Source organism: Triturus cristatus, chromosome 2_2 (genome assembly GCF_964204655.1).
Source record: "Triturus cristatus chromosome 2_2, aTriCri1.1, whole genome shotgun sequence".
NCBI lineage: Eukaryota > Metazoa > Chordata > Amphibia > Caudata > Salamandridae > Triturus > Triturus cristatus.
The window spans coordinates 21,498,687-21,519,198 of record NC_140582.1 but is presented as its reverse complement, the minus strand read 5'-3'; the positions used below and the strand labels follow the sequence as shown (position 1 = coordinate 21,519,198).

The following is a 20,512-nucleotide window of genomic DNA, read 5'->3' as shown; positions in this document are numbered from 1 at the left end:
GGAGAGAAGTGACGATAGACCTGAGTATGTTTTGTGAGAGCGAGGGGTAACCAGTGAGAATTGTGGATTAATGATCTAACCATAATTACAGGTGGGGGAGGGAAGATACGAGGGTGCATGAACCCGTGAATGAGGATACTGACCAATAAGGAAAAGCGCGATGACTTGGCCAGTGGAATCCAGACACTGATTTAACCAGTTGGAGCTCTGGTAACCGTGTTGGTAAGTATGCGGCGAGTGACCTAAAGGGGAGGGGGTAAAGTGTTAGGGGTAATGGCGTCGTAGGATAGGTATAGAAATGGACAAGGGGCGGCCGAAATCTTACCAGAATTGGAAGGGTACTAGAGGAGCCTTGGCGGGGTCAGAGGCAGTTGAGGGTTGCGAGGTTCCCGTCCAGGAACCTTGGATTGCAATTTTCAATAGCGCGAGAATAAAGCACAAGAGAGAGTTGACAGAAGGAAGAGTTAGAGATGCGGAGAATGAGAGTCCTAGGTGTTAGTGATTATTAGCAAGGCAGCAAGTGAGTATAGAAGGAATGAGTTATAAAAACCAAACCAGACAGTATGGTTAAATCACAATTACATCAGTAATACAGTTTTGCTGTGGATGAGCAAGGGCTCAATTGGTAAGTAGCATAATGAAACGAGACGGAAATAAAAAGACAGAGTCAAAGTCCAAGGTGACCAAGGGCCCAATATATATATGTATACTTGGGCCACCTTGTAGGTGGAGGCCATGTTTAACCCTTACAACCCAAGTTCCAGGCAATTGTAGACTGGGTAGCTCCAACCACCCTGACTCAATTCAGGGCATTTCTTGGCTTGACTGGGTACTACAGGTGGTTTGTGAAGAGGTATGGCACCATTGTGTCATTCCTCACAGAACTGACCTCCAAGAAGATGCCAAAGAAGGTAAACTGAACAATGAGCTGTCAAAAGTCTTTTGACACAATGAAAGAAGCAATGTGCTCAGCATCCATTCTAAAACCTCTAGATTTTTCTAAGCAGTTCATAGTGCAGACAGATGCCTCTGAACATTGGATAGGAGCGGTCTTATAACAGACCAACGATAATGGCTTTGACCAGCCTGTCGCTTTCAATAATAGGAGGTTACTTTGGAGTGCCATTGAGAGGGACACCTTTGCTGTGGTTTGGTCCCTGGAGAAGTTGAGACCATACTTGTTTAGTTCTCATTTCCTTGTTCAAACTGACAGCAGGCCTCTCAGATGGCTAATGCAAATGAAAGGTGATAAGCCCAAACTTTTGAGGTGGTCCATCTCCCTACAGGAAATGGACTTTACATGGAGCACAGACCTGGGACTGACCATGTCAATGCAGATGGCCTTACAAGTTTTTTCCACTTAGATGATGAGTAGGGGGGCACGGTGGGAATGTCTCACCCCCATTTTTTACCAGGTAATTTGTACAATTTTGACAGAAAGTGCACTGGATTACTGCTATCCAGGTTCCTGGTGCCAGATCTCGTTCTGAAAAGCTGTGCAATTCATCCATTGGCACTACCTTTAGCACCTCTGTAAGTCCCTAGTAAATGATACCCCTGGTACCTACGGCATCGGTGTAGGAAACTGGGTTCTGGTTATAGTGCCCCACCCACACACACTTTTTGCCTGGTATTTGACGCAACTTCGACTGAAGTGCACTGGGTCTTTGCTGCCAGTTATCATGCCGTTCTTTTTGTCTACATGCTGGGCAATACGGTAAAATTGCCCTTTTCATCGCTCTGATTGGGAGTGAAATACTGGACATGCTTTCCAATTATTGGATACTGCATACGTCGCTGATCTATATTCAAGATTTTGGTTGTAGGATTTATATATTTATCGCTCTGATGGTGGGTGAAGTGCTGGAGTTTTCCTTTTGAAAAATTGACATTTGGACAAATCCTTGCTCCTTTCGTTTTTTTAGCCCAGAATAGAGACCAAATCTTGAGACTTCCTTCTGTCCTGATGAAATTATGTCACTGGACGAAATATACCATTTATTGGTTGCGTTTGGACCTTCAGTTTATTCTTTTAGCCCTGATGAAGTTCCTTCTGGCATCAAGGAACGAAACTCGTTGGCTGTGTGCCGGTTTAAAAAAATATATATTTTGAATAAAGAAGATCGATGGATTATATTTTTGTTTCTTGTGTGACTTCCTTCTGAGCACACCTCCCTTATCCACAAATTCTCCCCCACTTTTTACCTGGTAATTTGTACAATTTTGACAGAAAGTGCACTGGATTACTGCTATCCAGATTCCTGGTACCAGATCTCGTTCCGCAAAGCTGTGCAATTCATCCATTGGCACTACTTTTAGTACCTCTGTAAGTCCCTAGTAAAGTATACCCCTGGTACCTACGGCATGGGTGTAGGAAACTGGGTTCTGGTTATAGTACCCCACCCACACACACTTTTTGCCTGGTATTTGATGCAACTTCGACTGAAGTGCACTGGGTCTTTGCTAACCAGGGCCTCAGCGCCAGTGTTCTTTTCCCAAAACAAGACTACTGGGCACTTGATCCCCAAGCGGCAAGGCCTTTAGCACTAGTGTAAGTCCCTAGTAAGTGGTACCTAGGGCATAGGTACTAACGAGGGTCCCTAAATGCTGCAGCATACCTTGTGTCACTCTAAGGGACCCAGCACTCAACTCTCACAAACTGCCACAGCAGACTGCTTGACAAGGTGCTCTAAAAACAGAAAACACAACATAGCACACACCTGTGTGCCATGTCACCTAACACTGCATATAATATGTTTAAGTCATCCCATCACAGGCCTTACAGCCCTAAGGCAGGATGCATTATATTACAAGTGAGGACATACCTGCATGAGCAGATATGCAACTGTGCTGGTCTGTTCCATTACTGCCACTACAAGTGATAAGGGAAGCCATTTAAAAAGCATGTGCTGGGCACTGGTGAAAATGGGTTCCCCAGCTACATGATGGCTTCACGAAAAATTGGGATGTTTGGTATGTATAGGCCCACACTGATGCCAGTGTTAGATGTATTAATACATGCACACAGAGAAGCAGCCACTGGTGGGCTGACTGACTGGTTTTCACCAGCCTGCCACCAGAGACTAGTTTCTGCCCCCCAAGGTGAGGGCCTTTGCTCTCAAGAGGTCAGCAACAAAGGTTGCTTGGGCAGAGGGTGTTTACACCCCCACCCACAGGATGACCTGCAGAATAGCATTCCAAGGCAGGGAAGCTTCAAAGAGCTCACCGCCTTTGGTATGCAAATATGGCTTCTCTCACAGGAGAGGAAGCCAACTTTCGTTTTCTAGGACCCTTTGTCACCTGGACAGGCAGGAAAATTCGCTAGCCAGATAGGCGTACCCACCCTCAGGCTAACCACCCCTAAGGTTGGCTACCAGAAGCGGGATCCACATTTCAAAGTTAGCCATCTTGGTGACGGCAAACTTAGGAACTCTAAGGACATGCTTATGCTCACTTACCACAGAAGGTGGCCATATAGGGAGCGAAGTGACCCCAGTGGTAGGAAGCCCACTGGCTACTACCCTACACTCCCCTAACACCTTTAAATTCAGTATTTAGGGGAGCCCCTGGACAGAAGAGGATCACAGAAGAACCACAAAAGTAGAAGAATGAAGAAGATCAACTACTGGCCAATCTGCTGTTAACCGTCAAACCTGGGCCAAAGGTGTCTCGTCCTACAGTTGTTTTGCCTCCAAAGGTTAGGAGGGCTGCCTGCCTTTAATAAAGACTCAAGAACTCCCATAGAGCCGCGGTACTGCTCCACTGCATACTGCAAGCACCCCAAGAAGAACGGTACAGACTGCGAAACTGACTAAACCCGATGCCGCCAAGCACCACTGCACCCGAGCCCCCAGCCAGAGTTGAAGTGGGCCAACAGTGTCAGCGTGGTCCCCAAGCCCACAAGAGACAGAGTCCACTTTGGTTTCACCCCAAGTGAACTCTCCAATGCCACCAGCAGCCTCTGTTTGCAGGCCCTCTCTACTGTGAGTGCTCCTGAGGAAGAAACCAGACACCTCAAAGACCCTCAGCACCATTACTAGAGCAAGCCCATGTCCACTTAAGGGAATACCTGGACTCTGTGCATGATATACCTCATTTTGGTATACCAAAGAACCAGCTTCCTACAATGGTTACTAGAGAGTCCCCAAGGGCTGCAGCATGTATTGTGCCGCTCTAAGGGACCTTTCACCACACTCATGCAAACTTCCATTGCAGGGCACGTGAAAAGGTGCAGACGAAAGTGAAGACATGACATGGCATATGTCCTGTGTGCCATGCCTAGAGACACTGCATGCAATATGTAAGTCACCCCTACAGCAGGCCTTCCAGCCCTAAGGCTGGGTGCAATATATTGCATGTGAGGACATATCTGCATGAGCAGATATGCTCCTGTGATGTACAGGTCGATTATTTGACATTTCCAGTGACCGGGAAAGCCCTCTTGAGAATATATGTACTAGGCACTAGTGGTTACGAGTTCCCCAGCTACACGATGGCTTCACTGAACCCAAAGATGTTTGGTATTAAACATCTTGAATGAACAAACCCACACTGATTCTGGTGCTGGATTTATTAATACTTGCATCCATGCAAACCTACTAGACTACTAGTGTGCTGTGTGACTGATTCAGTCCAGCCTGCCACCACACACACTTCCGACCACCTAGGAGGTGAAGGCCCCACTCTCAGGGGTCAGGAACAATGCCTGCTCTGTAAGCAAGTGTTTACACCTCATCCAAACAGGATGGCTAGCAATCAATATGCCAAGGTCGGTGGCTTCAAAGTCATGCTGCCTTTGATATGTGACCCCGGCATCCTCCAGACGTGGGAGATGCCACCCCCCTGCCTGGAGGTCCATTTGGCACCAGGACTAGTAGGAAATTAATATGCTAAGTAGGCGTGGAGCACACCCAGGACAGCCACACCCCTAAAGTGAGCTGCTTGATGATCTAGAAACATTCTGCCATCTTGGTGATGGCAGAATTTAGGAAACTGGGGCAGGGTTATGTCCATTCCCACAGGAAGTGGTTCCATAGGGGGCGGAGTGACCCAAGCGTAGGTAGCCTATTGACTACTACTCTCCACTCCCTTAACACTCTTGAATTTAGTATTTAGGGGGCTCCCTGAATCCAGAACTGCAGATTCCCCAGACTGAAAAGAAGGGGACACTGAAGAGCAGACCCCCGCAAGAATGGAAGACTGCTGTGGATATTTGGCATCAAACCCTGCCTGCCGCACAGAGGCTTGACAATTGCAAAGACCTAACTCGTCTTGCCGCTGGACCAGCAGCCAGCATCTCCCATGGAGTAGAGGAGCAACTCCCCTGCAAGCACCAACCGAGACTTCTAGTCAAAAGAAGCTGAAGTCCCCGAGTTTAATCAAGCAGTAGCCGCCTAGGAGAAGGTCGGCGCACTCAAGGAGGTCAGAACTGTTTTACTCTTAAGCCTGAAGATGCCAAGATTTCCATGCACCCTCCTGCACTAATACTTGGGTACCGAACACTTGCCGCAACCACGCTTGTTGAAAGTCCAGTCTGGAGTACTACGACAGCACTGACTACCAGCCGATGAGGGACAACACCAGAGCAGTGGCCACTACTGAGAGTGGACCAGCTGTCCTGTTTTTACTGGTCTTGGCTGATACCAGTGAGCGCCTTGATGCATGAGAGTCAGCGGACAACAAACACTCTGCACCCGTACCAGACTGCCCAGGCCTGAAGAATCCGACTGCTCCCCTGTGCTCCAAAGACCCTCATGACCAGAGCCCTCCGTTGGGAGCTCATGGACTTGTCCCCAAGTCCACCTTTGCAGTCTATTTCCAGGTGGCCCACCTTCCTTTCTACCGCATAGTGTACAAGGCTACCAACCTGTCCAGCACCTCTGCACCAGGACTCACCAAGACCGATACGACCGATCTGCTGGTGGAATTTTGGTCCTTCACTACCACCTCACAACCAAAATGGTCCTATGGAAAAGCACTGCAAGTATATGAATGCAGTATTATGCTACTTACCCAGTAAGCATCTGTTCTTGGCATGTAGAGCTGTAGATTCACATCCTTTGCATACTCCTGCCATCTAGTGTTGGGTCCGGATGTTTGCAAGTGGTTTTTCTTCGAAGAAGTCTTTCCTAGTCACGAGGTAAGGTGACTCCTCCTTTCGGTGATAGTGCGCATGGGCATCAACTACACTGTTAAGATTGTTTTTCTGCAAGAGGGTGAGGATGGAGTAAGTACATGTAGTACTGAGATGTCCATGCGCATTTAAATAATGAAGGGTGCAACAACTACAAATGCCCGGGGAGGTGGGAGGGCGCATGTGAATCTACAGCTCTACATGCCAAGAACAGATACTTACTGGGTAGGTAGCATAATCCGTTTGAGGCATGTGTGCTGTAGATACACAGGCTTTGCATAGACAATGTAGCAGCATTCTCCCACAGCAATTGCTAACCAGTAGATGTTGCAGCTGTTTGAAAAAGGGTCTTTAGCACTGCTTGCCATACAATGGCTTGTTGACGTACTAACATCCACACAGTAGTGTTTGGTAAATGTGTGTGGTGTGGACCATGTTGCTGCCTTACAAAGGTCACCTATAGGGATGTTACCTTAACAGGCCATAGATGCTCCTATTTTACAAGTGGAATGTGCTCTAGGAGGTTCTTTTAGCTTTAGCATAGCAGGTTTTTTTTGTGCAGAGTTTTATACAGCGCGAACTTGACCCGAATCCACTCAGGTATCAGAGCGCTTTACATAGCACCAGTTACGTTACATGAGGACACCTTTTTTTTTTGTTAGGCACGGGGAGATTAAGTGATTTGCCCAGAATCACAGGATGTTTTAGCGTTGTTACCAGTTCCCCCAGGTCCAAGGTTGAGCGCCCTAACCGTTAGGCCAACTCCTCTCCCCAGGTTTGAATGCATTTAACAATCCATCGTGCAATACCAGATTTAGAGATGGGGTTGTCTTTGTGAGGTGTAGCAAATGCACCAAACAATTGTTTTGTTTTACGAAAATCTTTTGTTCTTTCAATATAATACAATAAGGCTCTTCTGACATCAATGGTATGAAGAGCTCTTTCTGCTACGGAATCAGGTTGAGGAAAGAACACAGATAACTCAACTGATTGGTTGATATGAGAAGCAGAAACCACTTTGGGAAGGAATTTTAGGTTGGTGCGTAGAACTCTGTCTTTATGAATCGGTAAAAAGGTTTTTTCTAAGGTTAATGCTTATAGCTCACCAACTCTCCTCAATGAAGTGATCGGAATGAGGAAGGCAACTTTCCATGAAAGAAACTGTAGCAGTTGTGTAATGGCTCAAAAGGTGGACCCATGAATGGTGTAAGCACAATGTTCAGATTCCAAACTGGTGCAGTAGGTACACTGGGTTGTATTAATCTTTTAAGGGCCTCCATAAAGTCTTTAATTACTGGGACTCTGAACAAAGATAGATGTTGCCTGTTTTGCAAATATGCTGCTACTGCCACAAGATGCAATCGAATGGAAGTGTAGGCTAGACCAGCACGCCGTAAATGCAGAAGATAACAAATGATATTTTGAATAGAGGCATCTAGTGGATCAATATTGTTGGTACAATATATAACAAATCTTTTCCACTTTACTGCAGTACATGCCCTGGTAGTAGGCTTTCTTGCTTCCTTAAGAATGGTGATACAGTCTGGTGGCAAGTTGAGATAGCCAAACTCTATGACTTCAGAAGCCAAATCCCTAGATTGAGCTCCTTGGGGTTTGGGTGTCTGACTTCTTCATGGTTCTGAGTGAGAAGGCTGGAATTGAGATGAAGCTTTTGATGTGGTAGTTCTAAGAGTGTTGCAAACCATGGTTGACGGGCCCAAGTGGCAGCCACTAAAAACAGTGGGAGCGATGTTTGCCTGAGTTTCAAAACCAGAAATGGAAGGAGAGGGAGAGGGAGAGGCGGAAAGACATGGGCACATATCCCTGACCAACTCATCCATAGGGCATTGCCTTTGGATAGATGGTGTGGGAACCTGGAGGCAAAGTTTAAGCATTTTGAGTTGTCCACTGGGGCGAACAGATCTATTTGTGGGAATCCCCTTTCTTGAAAATAGGAAGAACTACTTGGGGCTGAAGTTCCCACTCGTGTATTTGTTGCCTTGTCCTGCTTAGGAGGTCAGCAATTTGATTATTCACGCCTGGAAGGTGCTCTGCCAGAGATGAATTCTGTGATGAACTGCCCAACGCCAAATGGACAGAGGTGTGACAGTTGCAGAGAATTTGTCTCCCCCCCCCCCCCACGTTTTTGTACATAGTACATAGCTATCATATTGTCCGTGCAGACTAGGCCAGCTTTCTCGATTAGGTGAGACCAAAAAGCTTTCAGTGCTAGATACACAGCTAGAAGCTCTAGATAGTTGATCTGAATCGTTTTGCACATGTTGTCCTATAGACCTTGAATTGTCAAATTGTGAAGCCGGGCACCCCAGCCTGTGAGAGGTGCGTCTGATGTTCGCACGATCTGTGGAACAGGGTCGATGAAGGCCACCCTTTTGATGTTTCACCACTGCAGTGAGCGATGGCTGCGGCTGTCTACCAACACTAGATCTGTTAATTTACCCTGAGACTGATTCCACTGACGTGCTAAACACTCTTGTAGGGGGACGCATGTGTAACTTAGCATCATGCATTGCAATAGTGCCTCATGCAATCATTCCTAAAAGTTGCACGAAAGTCCTGACCGCTAACTATTGATTGGTCTGAAACTGTAGTAGCTGAGTTTGAATATTTTGAATTCTGGCTGCATTGGGAGAGGCTAGAGCTGTGCAGGTGCTTAGTGTCGCTCCCAGATAGAACTGCATTTGTGAAGGCTGAAGATGAGACTTTTGTGCACTGACCGTGAACCCAATTGGTGGAGTAGGTCTAATGTAGTCCAACACTTTTGGTGTGTGCTGGCTTTGATGAGCCAGTCGTCTAGGTATGAGAAGACATGAATTTGTTGTCTTTTTAGATGTGCTGCCACTACTGCTAGACATTTTGTGATCACTCTGGGAGCAGTGGTTACTCTGAACGGGAGTACCTTGAATTGATAGTATTTTCCTGCCATCACAAATCTGAGATATTTATGATGTGCTGGGTTAATCGGAATGTGAAAGTATGCGTCTTTTAAGTATAGTGTGGACATAAAACAGCCTTGTTGTAGCAATGGAAGCAATTGTTGAAACGTGACCATGTGGAAGTGTTCTGACAGTATGTACAGATTTAACATCCTTCGATCCAAAATCGGTCTTAAGGAGCGGTCCTTTTTGAGGGATCAGAAAATATGGAGAGTACGCCCCTGAACCTTGGTACCGTAACGGGACTGGCTCTATGGCTCCTTTTGTTAAAAAAGTTTGTACCTCTTGTTTGAGGAGCTGCAGATGCTCGGACGAGAGTTTGAGTGCGCAAGGTGGAACATTGGGATGATTGCGGGTGAGCTCTAGCAATAAGTATGTTGGATAATGTATAGTACCCATTTGTCAGATGTTATGGATTGCCAAATGGGGAGAAATTGTTTAAGTCTTCACCCTGACGGGTGTTAAATAATCGGGGGGAAGTGAAGGAAGGTCACCGTTTATTGGGGGAAGGGGTGTTACGTGCTCTTACCCCTACCTTTAAAATTGTTTCCTCTGTACCCTCCTCTATAGAAGCCTCTAGAGGAAGAGGGTTGCGTGTTGGACTTATATGTGGAAGCGTGGGGGTCTGAAGATGTATTATTGGACCCTCCCCTATAAAATGAGCAGCAAAAGGAGCCTCTGCTTGATAGAGACTGAAGCACTCCCATGGGTTTTACCATATCTGTGTCTTTTTTCACCTTCTTCCACTTCATCCTTGAGCACATGCGTGCTATTGCAAACAAGGACCCCACTTATCCGGTTGCTCGTCATTTTGAACAATTCCACCAGAGCAACCGTGATCTGTTAAAATTCCACTGTATTGATCAAGTGGATAAAATAGAAAGAGGGGAGATAGGGTGTGGAGGCTACGGATTTTGGAATCGACATACATAATCGATCTCCAAACCAAGGCCCCAGTAGGGTTAAACAATGACGAGGAGCTTTGGGTTCATTTATAATGACACTCTTAAAGAACTGAGAATTATATATTATGCATGTATAGATAACATTATATCACTAGCGTGTGATCTAGCGCCACAATCCCTCTCATAAGCGGTTCTAAAGCCCATTCAGGGCTAAAACTATAGGGGGGCAAGACACCAATGATACAAATTAATGTCAATAAGGATACGAGTCTATCAAAAGATTTTATATAATTCATATCAGCTGAAAATGTGCCTTGATACATGTGTTTATACATATGGTGTACATATTGTATATATTTTCATATATGAAATTTACAAACAGGATGCCCCCTACTTGTTTGTTCATGTATTTAATGAATGAAATGTAGAGCATTGTTTTTAAACTTGCACTATTACACTTTATTATAAAACAGGGACAGCACCAATTGTAAATAGGACACTTTAAGATGGCCCCCATGAATTTGTCAACAATGAAGCTTAAGTCCATCTTTAATTTTTACTATGGATCATGTGATGCATGCAAACTTTAAATGCTTCCATGTTAGCACTAAAAAACTGACATTGTAGGCGAAATGCGTCTGTCAGTGCAGGGGGGTCTGCACAAATAAAGCACTTTGCTTTGAATTTCTTCGTATGTGCTTTCCTTTGTGACGCACCTGGTTGTGTGTGTGTATGTATGTATGTATGTATGTATATATATATATATATATATATATATATATATATTCACTTAAAAAACCATAGGTTTCGCACATGTTCTAGTTCGGTGGATATTTCACTCGTAAAAAACCAATGAAATTCCCCCGTTATAGTTAGTTCAGATAACTATAACTCGCGCGCCCGCAATCCTCTGCTCATGACGTCACATATTACATCACTCATGACATGGTCATTGGCATCACTCTTGACATCACTCATGACATCATCCGTGTGATAGAGATGCGGTCGCGCGAGTTATAGTTATCTGAACTAACTATAACGGGGGAATTTGATTGGTTTTTTATGAGTGAAATATCCACCTGACTAGAACATGTGTGAAACCTATGGGTTTTTAAGTGAATTTGCAAGGTGTTTTAAATGCTAATTCCTAACTATAACGTGTGTGAAACCTATGGTTTTTTCAGTGAATTTGTACGTTTTTTTAAATGCTAAGTTATATATGTATTATTATTTTTTTTTTAGATATTTATTTTACAATAATCTACGTATTAAAATTTCTTTTTTTTTTTTTATGGTTTTTCACCGTGCGTGCACAGTGCGCGCACCCCAGCGATTTAAAAAAAAAAAAGTACATTTTTTTTCTGCCTTTGGGGTCCTTCAGGGACCCCCTGACAAAGGCTAGGGGGTCAGGAACTCTCTACCCTGCCCCCTTTTCACGTTTGCCACCTTCCTTTTCCACTCTCGCACTGAAAACAAACAAAATGGCGGCCGACACTTCCTGATTTCGACCGATTCGATCGTTGACTGACATGTAACAACCAATCAGAATTACGCTTGCGCACGTTAAGGTGTGCGCACGGTGCGCGCACGGTGTGCGGCTATAGATATGTATGTGCTTTTAACTGCAATTTTCTCAGGAACTACTGAACAGATTGACTCCATATATGCAAAAAGCACATCCCTGACCTGAGGACTACCTCTCTGCCAAATTTCAAGTAATTCTGTTCAGCCGTTCGGGCTGTACCTTCAACTAAAGGTCCTATGGGAAAATGCATGGGGAAAACGCGTTTTGGGACCCCCCTTTTTTCTCGGCCCCCGCTTGACGAATCCCCCCAAGACTTTCAGGGTAGGAGCTGAGCGCCCCATTAGTTTTGAAAATTTCGCGAAGATTCGTCAACCGGCGCCAAAGTTATTCAAAATAGAATTTTGAGATTTCCTATGGAAACACGGTCCTAACTATAACTATCTACTGGCGACTGGCAGTAGATTATATATATATATATATATAGTATTTTTCTAAATTGGGGTGAATCTCCTTTTTGAGAGTGTGTATCATTTATTGACTCGTTGTGTGCAGCAAATGTCTACCACTTCTCTCTGATAAGCTTAAGGCTACTCCACGACACTACCCTAGATAGGGCGCCTTGGGATTGCTGGGAGCAAGCCCCTGTCCACTTATAAAGGATAGCTGGACTCTTAACACAGCACACCTTTTTTTGGCACACTATATAAACAACCTGCTTCCTACAGCCCTGTGTGGGTCATGCAAGTTTCTAACCCTAGTTATTATATAGTTTGTGAATGTTCACTTGCTATACAAGATGCCACTAGTCACAACAATTCTCTATGTTCTTATATGGCCGGGCAACTTACCACCTCTGCCAAGCCTTCACCGCCTCCAAAGAGAACACGTCTTTATCACTCTTAAGAGAAATACTCACCTTTCAGCAGCCTCTGTGGGCTAGTGAGAAGAAAATCCAATTCTGGTCCTATGAACTATCCAAAAGGGAGAAGAAAGCATCTCACCTATCACCCTGGGGTTCCAGGCTCTTCTGGATGTGATGTGACTGCATGTGCCGTGTGCTATGAATCAACCACCCAGCAAAAGCCTTCCTGTCTCTCCAGCTCAGCTTTTCTCTACATTTTCACAACTCCTTGGACTTTTCTTTCTAAAGGCTGACCAACTCAATTCCCCAGAGACGTCGCATGACCAAAAGTGTGTATGTCACATGATACATGTTCTAAGAACTGTGAGTTGAATTGACAAGATTTCAACAAACCTACATCAGCCCTGTCTGCAGCTCTTTCGGTTCTTCAGGCTTGTATTCCCTGAGTTACCGAAAATAAGTCCACTTTATCAGTGGCTGTTATGGACTTAAATATAAAATGGTAAAGCACTTGTTTGATATTTGAAGAGTGTATACTGGAGTCTTAAATGATTGGAAATGAGTGTATTAAAGATAAGTTAATTTTAGTACAGTTTTTTATATAGAAAGGAAGATATCAAGCTAGAGAGTGAAAAAGTGTTATTGACTGAAAGTAATGGGGGAGCTTTTGCTTCTATATACAACTTTTCATAAGAATAAAGATATTTTGTGGCTTTAGTGTGAGTTCTTGGTTGAAGCCTTACTCCAAACTATGTGTTTGTGACAACCGTGGTCTGTAAATTGTGCTTCCACATACAGTCAATGGTCAAGCCAATCTGTACTGAACTTCCATTTTTTTATTATATAAATCTCACACTATACTACCGGACTGCTGTTGAGCACTATTCTGAATATCTTGCCACATTATGTTATATAACAATTAATTTAAGTGTCAAGATTGATTCTATTGTTTTAGCAACTAAGCCTAAAATAACGGGGCGCCTAGATGTACAAGTAAGAGAGTGGCAGCGTTATTATTTTAACATAATTGTCTGCTCTAGACCTTCTTCGCAGTTCCCACACGCGAGTCCCAAAGGATTTACGGGTACAAGCTGAAAATATGGGTGCATGCATCTTTCTGAGGTCAAGTACCATACAAGGTGCAAACTAATGAAAAGTAGTGTAAGTATTTAGATTCTTTAATGGAAAGAATTGCTAAACTTCTATTTCACAACTACAAAGTCATTGCTTCCATTTTCTGCGGTAAAATGTGCAACTGCTTTCAAGTGAAGCACCCATAAACCTGGACAGAAACATGGGACGGCTCTCTAAATGAACTCCAGTAGTTGATCTGACTGGCAAAATTACATACAGTTAAATATATTCCTCCTTGTTTTTATTTCAGAATCATTACTTAGAAGTGTTCTTCATCATTCAGACCTCATAAATGTGGCTATAAGTCTACACACAGAAACAACTATATTTGTGAAAAGGTTTAAACAGCTACATCATAATGAGTAGTTTACTCTACCCCATAGAGCAAAAAACAAACTGTTATATGCAGACAACCAACAGCGCCATGATGCAGTAATAATGGCAGTTTAACATAACCCATTGGAACATAACCTAGCCTATGTGAATGCAATACTTTTCATATGCAAGTGATTCAATATTCCTAATCATTACAAAGTCGGAAACACTCCTTTATTTTATGCGGTTAATGTAACAAAACTTCCATCTCATACTTCCTCACGCATAAGGACACAAATCTGTTGAACTTTATCTGCATGTGAGCTCATCTGCACGTACCTTCTGGTTGACTGCTGTGAAAGGAGTGCTATCCGTAATGGTTTCAAATGGAGATCTGGCCCCATTGGCATCGGTGGGCGTTGCTACCTCCCAACTGAATAAAATTGAGGACTGGTTGATGCCGGCGTCATCACAACGTTCCTTCATAACAACATAGTTGGGGTAGTGAGGGTCACATGGTGTCACACAGACTAAAGGGTAGCCCGGTGATGGCAACTTCTTGACACCCTCTTTGGTGACTTCTTCCACGTGGTCATAATCAGCCAAGGATACGACCTGTGCAAATGCAAAACAAGACAAGATCTTTACAAATCAGGATTTGCGAGTAAACAAACTCTAAATATAGGAGTGAGAGATCAGTCCAGAAGTCGTAAAGATTGCTTCTCAGCACTATGCCCCTAAACAAGAGTGGTCCTGGAAATAGACCAGCATTTCCCCAACCCAGGGTTTACTGAGAGCACTGTTAACTTCACCAGCAGGCAAAATCCAGCCCATAACGAGTTAGGCAATGAGGGTCTCATACGAAAATAGTAAAAAAGGGTTATCAGTAATTCCTTGTCCATCCATCTGGCAATTCTCCATTTTGGCTCAGACTTTTATCTGGAGGGATAAAAGCTGCAAATAAAAGTAAATCTCATTATTCTGATGGGGCTGATAACTGCAGTTACCGTCCCCTTCGAGTAATGGCAGGCTGTGTGTTTTCTGTTACTTATTGTGACAAAGCGGTTTATTAGTTGGGATAGATTGAGGTCCACTACAAGTAATAAAAGTACTACCCTGTGAGGTCCTGTAAACTGTTTCAGTAATTAAAACCGGAGCTTAACTCTTGGTAGCTATGGCAAAGTGCAGACAGGCTTAATTAAGAGAATACGTGTAAAGCATTTAGTAACACCAAAACAGTTAAAAAGTAAAAAACACAGCACAATAAATATCCCACTCCTATCTATAAAAATAGAGAATATTTTATTGAATAAAATGATAGCAAAACGACAAACATCTAATACAGTGAATTAGAGAAAGAATTTCAAAAGATGCAAGTAAAAATAGTGCCAAAAGCACAAAGTGCCAACTATTGTGGTAGGCTGGGACGGAGACGACCTTTACATCGCGGTCATCACACCGCGATGCCATTACAACGAGGTTGTTACAGCGCAAAGCCATTACTATGCAAGTCATAACATCGACTTGCAGTAGATGGCGCGCTAACATTAAGAATAGTATAGTTTACTATTCCAACACCTTTCCTACTGTTACGTAGGCTGGAGTTGGAATAGTAAATTATACATTTCTAATGTCAGCACGCCATCTACTGCAAGTCGATACAATGACTTGTGTAGTAATGGCATTGCGTGTAACAACGCGGTTGTTATAACGACTGCGTTGTAATGCCACACGATGTAATGACTCAAGTTGTAACTAGTCATATTCGCTGGGACCTATGTGTCATTTCATTAACCAGGTTAGACTAGGTCAGAGGTATCACCTTGGGACGCAGTCCAGGTTACTCTGTCACATACGTGACGAATATTCCGTCCTCCATATTACAAGTCCATTATAACCTATGGTACTTGTAATACGGAGGACAGGATATCTGTCACGTTTGTGACAGAGTAACCCGGTCCTCAAAACTCTAAATTAGGCCCTTAAGTCTTTTTTCAGGAAGTCAAAAATCCTTCAGTGGAGTTAGGCAGTGGACTATATACACGAGGAAGTCCTCATAGGATAGGATATCACTTGTAGACTGCACTTATACCCAAGGGTGTCAAGGCGCTATAGCAGGCATAGAGAAGACCGAAAGAAGGCACATAGACCACAACCTAGGATGAAAAAAGCCAGGTCTTAAGATGTTTTTTTAATAACCAGATAAGAATCTGCATTGGAAATAAGAGTGGGTAAGGAATTCCATAGCTTGGCACCCACTTTTGAAAAGGAGCTTGTCTTCCGAAATCTTGAGATCACAGGTTTTTTACTGTGAAGAGGATCTCAAGAGCCTCCCAGGTGTAAACCATTGAAAAAGACTTCAGATGTGGCGTACCCTTACTATGCATGGTTTTGTATGCCATGCTCAGAGCCTTAAAGCAGATACGCTTCCTGATGGGGAGCCAATAAAGTAAACAAATCTACTCCCTGGCAGACACACACTTGGGATTCTTCAAAACAAGACGGTCTGTCATGTTCTGTACCACAGGGAGCTTATTGAGAGAGACGCCATTGATGTTCAGATACAGAGCATTGCCATAGTCCAGCCGAGAGGTGACCAGAGCGATAATGATCGACTGGTGCATTTCGGACAGAATAAGCGGCAAAATCCTTAGAATATAAAAAAATGAACTAACTGTACGGCTGACCCGTGCTTCAAAGCCCAGATCATCATCCAAAATGACACCCAGATTTTTTGCTGTCCTAACCGGGAGGGGACCACAGACCTCCGGCCACCAGGAGTTTGACCAGATGGAATTCTGCGAGCCAAACACCAGGACAACTCTGATACAGCGCCGGGACACCTCTGATTGAGGTAGCTGTCGCGCTTTACAAGTATCAGTATTATTAAACACCAGCACTTCAGTCTTGTCTGTGTTGATTTTCAGTGAATTGTGTTTCATCCAGCAAATAATGCTGGACATGCACTGATTGAACCTCTCCAACACCCGTTGCAGGTCATGCGAGATGGAGATTATAATTTGAGTATCGTCAGCATAGGATAACACATGAAAGCCAAAGGACTGCACCAAATCGGGCAAGGAAGTTACATACAGATTGAAAAGGGTAGGCCTCAAAGACGACCCCTGGGGCACCCCACAGGGAAGAATAAAGGCCTTGGCTCTAAAGCCCCCACAGCGGACAATATGGGCCATATTTGACAAATGTAAGTAAAAGCTGTAAGGCTTTCCCAGAGATTCCTACTTGCCGCAGGCGCTGAACCATATGCACTGGAGAGACGGTGTTGAATGCCACTGAAAGGTTGAGCACTATTAGAGCCGCTGCCCAGCCCTGACCTACCTGCGTACGAATACAGTCTGTAGCTGCAAGAAGGGCAGATTGGGTATTGTGACCGGTGCGGAGCCTGTTCTGAGAGAGATAGAAGAACCCCTGGGATTCAACATATTTGATCAGTTCTTTATTGAAGAATTTCTCCAGGATCTTAGCCAGGAGGGGAGAAGGGAAATTGGGCGGAAATTCTTCAAATCCAGGGGGTCAGCATTAGGTTTTTTAAAAAGCGGTGCAACAATGGCTTCTTTCCAAATGGCCGGAAAACGAATAGTTTCTTACCTGTCGGTGTAGTTTTGCAGCTTGAAGTTCTTTCTGAATTCACTATGCTGTGCATTATTCCGCGGTCTGGTGGTTGGGTCCGGAATCGTAGTCTCTCTTGTCTTTTTTTTTTTTGTAGCCCAGGTGGGCGTCGACATCCCACCATTTGGTGTACTTCTCGTGACGTCGGCATGCTTCCTGCGGAAGTCCCACCTTGGGGCGCCATCTTCGGGTTCTTTTTTCCCTTTTTTTGAACCCTAGGCGTTCTTTAGTATTTTCCTTTTTCAATGTATCCACTTCAGTATTCTTTTGTTCTTTTACTCTCTGTCCTTCCACCTTCCTCTCCTGCCTCATCTTTCTGGCGGAGGTGGGTGGGTTCGCTAGTGAATCCAGAAAGATCTTCAAGCTGCAAAACTACACTGACAGGTAAGAAACTATTCGTTTTGCAGCGTGAATCTTTCTGGATTCACTATGCTGTGCATAGACTTTGTAGCGGTTTGTCATCTTTGTGGCGGCAGGGTGGAAGATGAGCGTTGGCCGTTGAATATATGTTGAAGCACCCTTTGCCCTACTTGTGCTTCCTTGTTCATTTGTATATCCACGCAGTAGTGCGTAGTGAACGAATGCACTGAAGCCCATGTTGCCGCCAGGCATATGTCTTGAATGGGTGTGTTTGCCAGAAAGGCAATCGTTGCTCCCTTCTTTCTTGTGGAGTGGGCCCGTGTCCCCTCCCTGCCTATTTGTGGCAGACTTGTATCGTTAGTGCGATCCATCGCGCGATGGTGCTTTTTGTTACTGGTCTACCCAGGGAGCTGGTTGCGAAGGACACAAAAAACTGCTTGGTTTTCCTGTGCTCCTTTGTTCTCTCGATGTAGTGCATCACCGCTCTACTAGCGTCTAGAGTGTGTAGTGCCCTATCTGCGCTTGTGACTGGGTTTTGAAAGAAACTAGGTATTTGAATAGTTTGGTTCATATGGAATGCTGACACAACCTTAGGCATGAAGTGTGGGTCAGTCGTCATTACGACTCTGTCCTTGTGTATTTGGATGTAGGGCTCTTGCAGCGTTAACGCTTGCAGTTCGCTTACTCTGCGCAGTGAGGTTATTGCTACCAGAAAGGCTGTTTTCATTGTCAGCATTTGTAGTGAGGCCTTGTGGATGGGCTCAAAGGGCGCCTTCATAAGTTCCGTCAGGACTATGTTGAGGTTCCATGCCGGCGGCGGAATCCTCTTTGGTGGCGCTATCCTTTTTGCCCCTCCAGGAATAGCTTTACTACTCGTGAAGTAAAGAAACTTTCTCCCGTCTCACCTCGTGTGTAGGCCACAATCGCCGCTAGGTGGACTCTTAGCGAAGACGAACTTAGCTTGGCTTTTAGTAGATGCGTGAGGTATCTAAGCACCGTTGATTCCCTTGTCAACTTATTTTGTAGTTTATTTTTTCTGCACCGCAGTGTGAACCTCTTCCATTTTTCCCCATAGCATTTCCGTGTTGTCGGTCTCCTTGCCTCCCGGAGCACTCGCATAGTGCTTTGGAGTAGCTTAAGGTGTGCAAACTCTATGTCTTCAGGAGCCATGCCGCTAGGCAGAGGCTCTCTGGCTCTGGGTGTAGAACTTCTCCGTTCTGCATGGAGAGTAAGTCTTTTCTTCTTGTGAACTTGTGTGGTGGCCCCTGTGCCATTTCCACTATTTGCGAGTACCATGTCTGTCTTGCCCACAGTGGTGCCACTAGAATCAGCGTCATGTTGCTGGTCCTGCCCTTGTTGAGTACCCTGTGTATCAGTGGTATCGGTGGAAAAGCGTAGGCAAATGTTCTTGACCAACTTATCCATAGGGCATGCCCCTTGGATAGTTTTCCTGGTTGTCTGGATGCAAAGTTGTGGCATTTTGCATTCAGGTGTGTTGCAAACAGGTCTATTGTCGGTGTGCCCCACCTCTTGAATAGTTTTTGCGTTTCCTGCCCATTGAGTTCCCACTCGTGGGATGCTGTAGTCTGCCTGCTGAGCCACTCTGCTTCCACATTGTCCTTCCCCGGTAGGTGTATGGCCAGCAGGTCTATTTTGAGCGTGATGGCCCATCTCCAAATTTCCTGTGCCAGGTTGGACAGGGGGGACGATTGTGTCCCTCCCTGCTTGTTTATGTAGAACATAGTTGTAGTATTGTCCGTTTGTATCAACACCCTTTGGTTGTACAGTTTTTTTCTGGAAGGCCTTCAGGGCTAGGAATACGGTCTTCAACTCCAGGTAGTTGATGTGTCTGACCGCATCTGCTGGAGTCCACAGACTCCTCACTCTGAGCTTGTTCATATGTGCTCCCCATCCTATCTGGGATGCGTCTGTGGTGATGGTCACTGTTGGGCTTGGTGGTGTAAAGGGCTTTCCTATTCTTATGTTCTCCCTGTTCCACCATGCTATCTCTTCTTGCACTGCGTGCGTTACAACCACTAGATCCTCCCAACTTCCGTTTGCTTGTGACCATTGCTGTTGCAGCCATTCCTGGAATGGTCTCATGTGTAGGCGTACATTGGGAACTAGGTGAATGCATGACGCCATCATCCCCATGATCTTGCTCGCTGTTCTCACTGTCAGAGCTCGCCCCTTCTGGTAGAGGCGCGTCTCCTTCAGCAGGGTTAGTGTCCTCTTCTCGCTGGGCATCACAGTTTTCTTTACGGTGTTGATCTGCGCCCCCAGGAAGATCTTCACTTGTTCTGGTTCCATTGATGATTTCCCCCAGTGTATTGAGAACCCCAGCTTTGTCAGTGTCCTTGTGACACGCTATGCGTGTTCCTCGCATTTCTCGCGTGAACTTGCCTTTATTAGCCAGTCGTCGAGGTAAGGATACACGTGAATTCCTTCCCTCCGCAGGTACGCTGCTACTGCTGCAAGGCATTTGGTGAAGACCCTTGGTGCGGACTTTAGACCGAATGCCAAGGTTGTGAATTGGTAGTGATCCTTGTTGATGGTGAACCTTAACAGATTCTTGTGCTGCCTGTTCATTGGGATGTGCAGGTAGGCATCTTTGAGATCCACGGTGGACATGAAGTCTCCGTCTCTCATCTGAGGGAGTAATTCTTGTAGGGATGACATTTTGAATTTTTG

The 20,512-nt window shown here is 44.8% G+C and overlaps 1 protein-coding gene across 2 annotated transcripts in view; it reads right to left on the bottom strand.

The window, feature by feature from the left end:
- The window catches only part of FRAS1 (Fraser extracellular matrix complex subunit 1), a 1,553,355-nt gene that overhangs the window by 776,404 nt on the left and 756,439 nt on the right, over positions 1–20,512 (bottom strand). For both annotated transcript variants that reach the window (XM_085640947.1, XM_085640945.1), the window contains exon 16: positions 14,171–14,446. In XM_085640947.1, the coding sequence (XP_085497073.1) occupies positions 14,171–14,446 (276 nt within the window). The remainder of the gene's footprint in view (positions 1–14,170; positions 14,447–20,512) is intronic.